A 3,939-nucleotide genomic window follows, 5' to 3' on the forward strand; every position below is an offset into this window, starting at 1 on the left:
ATGAGGTTAGTAGAGACTGCATATAATTGAGATCTATGATCCAACATATCAAGGGAATATGTGATCTTCCAATTGATAATGTACTATATGAAGATAATATTGTTTGTATTGCACAACTCAAATGAAAATATATTAAAGGAGATAGAACCAAACACATTTCACCAAAGTTCTTTTTTACACATAAGCTTCAAAAGTAAGAAGTTTTAGATGTTTATTAAATTCGATCTATCGATAATCTGACATATTTGTTTACAAATCTCTGTTAGAAGTCATGTTTTCATGATGAGAGATTTTAATACACTATACTCTTTTTTTCTTAGTTTAGGTTTTGTCCCATTAAATTTTTCTAGCAAAGTTTTTAACGAGACAGTATTATGGTGCAAACTTCTACATGAATAATATACTATTTTTCCTTCACTAAGATTTTTTTATAGAATTCTTCTTAGTAAGGTTTTAATAAGGCATATTCATTATAATAGACATCCAATGAGAATTGTTATGATAATATTATATTATTTAGATTATATTGGATGTCTATCATTATTGTTTATAGATAAATTTTTTTATGTTAAATAAAATTTTATCTCTGTAATCTCTTTATACCTATAAATAGGCGTTACTATCAATGGAATAATATCCATACATACACACATACACACATATACACTTACAGAAAGAAAAATTACTATATATTCTCTCATTATTTGCTTTGTCCTTTGTTTTTATTTTACACTCTTTATTCTTATTCTTTATCTTATAACAAATGTAACATTTTATTATAATTATTCTTTATTTTACAACAAATGTAACATTTTATTATAATTACAAAATATCTAGTCAGATATCAATAATTAATTTATCAAAAAATTTATATTTTTATTAATATTTATAATATAAAAATTAAAAAAATTAAAAAAAAAAAAACACACATTATTTTTTTATAAAAAAAATACTTATACCTTGACTGTCAAAGTATCGAACCACGTAAATATCAAAGCTTTGTCCCGTCAAACAAAGCCTCAAACCACATATTAATATTTGAAACTTTACCCTAAAAACTAAGGGTGCTTGCTATTTCAAGAGTGAATTTGATAGGGATAGAGCAATATTATCCTTTTGCAGGATTAAGCAAATTTATAATTTTTTATATTTGTAAAATAATACTCTCTTTTTCTTTTTCTAATTAAGAAATATCCTTCTTCTTTGCAAGCCTCGTTACAGCCTTCCAAACATCACCACTAATAATTCAATTCTAAGATTAGATATAATGCTCTTGCATGAGCTACAGCATCCCTTGTTAAACTCCATTGCCTCTTCATCATTTGATTGACATCTCCACAACACTCTTCATTGAAACCATTCTTATCATTCCCATCTCAGAGAAATCTACGAAGACTGAATTAATTTTTGTAAGAGTGTATTGAGAAATTCAGGAAGATCTCACGAATTCACCTGCATATCAATTTAAATAAGAATAGTAATACTAATCTAAACAAGTTTTTAGTTATTTATTCTCAATAAAAGAGTGTAGAACTATTGAATCACAGTCGGCCATTTCTGAACTCCCATTAACATAGGACACAACAAATATCAACTATTACGAAGAAAATGAAACTGAAGTCGGGTTAGGTATCAATTTATCCAAAAATTTAAATCATAGAAAAATCCCAGAATATCCTTAACATAGTACAGCTAAGGAATAAACTTCAACAGAGCTCACTAAAATCATACTAAAGATAAAAACTCATAACATCCTCCAACATGATCAAAGCTTTCAAGCAGACATTCTTCAGCAGATCATCTTAAGCAGAAGCAGACAAAAATGCTCTTCCGGGTTGACGGTTGGCCAACCGTCCATGGCAACCGAGTAGCTACAAGAAAGATGGAATAATTGTTAACTTTATGCTATTTAGCTAGATAATGATTCATAACAGTTAATACACTTCACCAAAACTAGATATACTCAATATGCAGTATGGACAGTGGATATTATATTAAAATAGAAGACATGGTGCATTTAAAGCAGACACTAACCTTGGCGTTAACACCATCCGGCATAATGCGGTTCTCCGACTTCAATTTCACGTAATCATTGCGGTTGAACTTGGTGAAACCCCTATACAGCACAGCGTTATTAAACAAGATAAGTTACTGTTCAAACTGTATTATCTAATATAATCATCAATAGCTACCACCAATACTTGAGGAATGTCCACACCAACTTTTACTTTGGCCATTTAACAAACAACAAAGAACAGCACCTTTTTCAAGCTTCTATCACATATTAAATAAGAACATACCACTTCCTGCTGACAATTATCTTTTGGCGACCAGGAAACTTGAACTTAGCACGGCGGAGAGCCTCCTGTGCATGATGACTGTTGCTGTCCTTGCAACGAACAGACAGGAGGACCTGACCAATAGCCACTCTAGCACAAGTACCTTGAGGTTTGCCGAAAGCACCCCTCATACCAGTTTGGAGCCTATCAGCTCCAGCACATGAAAGCATCTTGTTGATACGCAAGACATGGAAAGGATGAACCCTCACCCTCAAATGGAAAGCATCTTTTCCAGCAAACTTAGCCATATATTTATTGCAAGCAATACGTGCAGCCTCAAGAGCTTCACTGGAGACATTCTCCTTCTCCCATGACACCAAATGAACACAGAAGGGAAACTCATCCACTCCTTTCCTCTTCATACCGACATCATAAATCCTAATCTTGGAGTCAGGGACACCACGGCAGTAACGTGATTTTGGGTATGGCTTATTCTTGATCTGGCGATAACACCTCGCAGGTCCTGCAAAAATTAACAACCTTAAAATCTAAACACAATTTACATGATAGAATACTCATTTTCAAGATTCAATCTCCACAACAAAAAATTGCGCAACATAAATGTTCATGTATATTGAATTTAAATGAATAGCCAGTAGGAGATGCAATGCCCATGAAATATATACTGGGATACGTAAATATGACCTATAATTCATTATTCATAGCACATGATACAGTAATTAGTGAAAGCAGATAAATCTTCTACTTCATCCATTAAATTCCTTACATAGTTAACCATCTTAGCTTATTTACAGGAATCAGCGAGTGTCAAACCATAACTTCAATGATTTAATTCCACACATAAGAACATTTATTCTAATAAAAGCCACAAATCTAAACAAACATTGAATCAAATCAAATCATTTCTAAACATCCTATAATCAATCATAGGCTCCATACAAGATCTCATGCCCAAAAAAGAAAAACCCTAATCATTGTATTTAACAGGAATTAAACTACAATAATTCAATAAAACATACAAGACAATTCCAATTAAAAACCCTGAAAACCATCATTTCCAGCTTATACGGGCTACGAGAAATAGAGATATGAACAAACAACATGCTTTCAGAATGCAAACTGAATGTTCAAGGGAAACTTACTCCTCCCCATGGCGACGGCGCCTTTTTGTCGAAGTGCGGCAGATGAAAAACCCTAGAAAATCTAAAATGAGAGCAAGAAGAGGGCTCAAAGCCTTTGTTAGCTATAAAGGAAACGCAGAAACCCTAAACACCGCTTATACACGGGTTTATACGTGTGGGCTTGCGTCATCTCTTTCATTCTCACCCAGGTTCCCGTCCAAGTTCTTTCTTAGCCCACATCAATGGCGGGCCGTCTTTTCTTCCTTCTTGGACTTGGCCTCTTTCTTTTGCGCAATAAATAACAATAAAATAATTTATTTTCCTCAAATGCCACAAATAGTAATTTTAAATTTAGTTAAAGTGCCATTTTGCCGCCTGAATTTGTAGTCTTATGTAATTTCTCCGGCAACTTAATAAAAGTGGTCTATGCAATCATTTAAGAGATTTAATAATACAAAAGGTTCAATTTGGTCCTTGAATATCAAATTTTATAAAAAAAATATGTTCTATTGAGTTAG

At 32.5% G+C, this 3,939-nt stretch overlaps 1 protein-coding gene across 1 annotated transcript; it reads right to left on the minus strand.

The window, feature by feature from the left end:
- Positions 1–1,609: 1,609 nt before the first annotated feature.
- On the minus strand, positions 1,610–3,599 carry LOC8261688 (60S ribosomal protein L10). Its single transcript, XM_048370795.1, has 4 exons — positions 3,443–3,599; positions 2,301–2,802; positions 2,035–2,116; positions 1,610–1,871 (listed from the first exon to the last, which is right to left on the minus strand). The coding sequence occupies exons 1-4, from the start codon at positions 3,450–3,452 to the stop codon at positions 1,803–1,805; spliced, it is 663 nt and encodes a 220-aa protein (XP_048226752.1). The 5' UTR covers positions 3,453–3,599; the 3' UTR covers positions 1,610–1,802.
- Positions 3,600–3,939: the final 340 nt, after the last annotated feature.

Source organism: Ricinus communis, chromosome 2 (assembly GCF_019578655.1).
Source record: "Ricinus communis isolate WT05 ecotype wild-type chromosome 2, ASM1957865v1, whole genome shotgun sequence".
Lineage (NCBI taxonomy): Eukaryota > Viridiplantae > Streptophyta > Magnoliopsida > Malpighiales > Euphorbiaceae > Ricinus > Ricinus communis.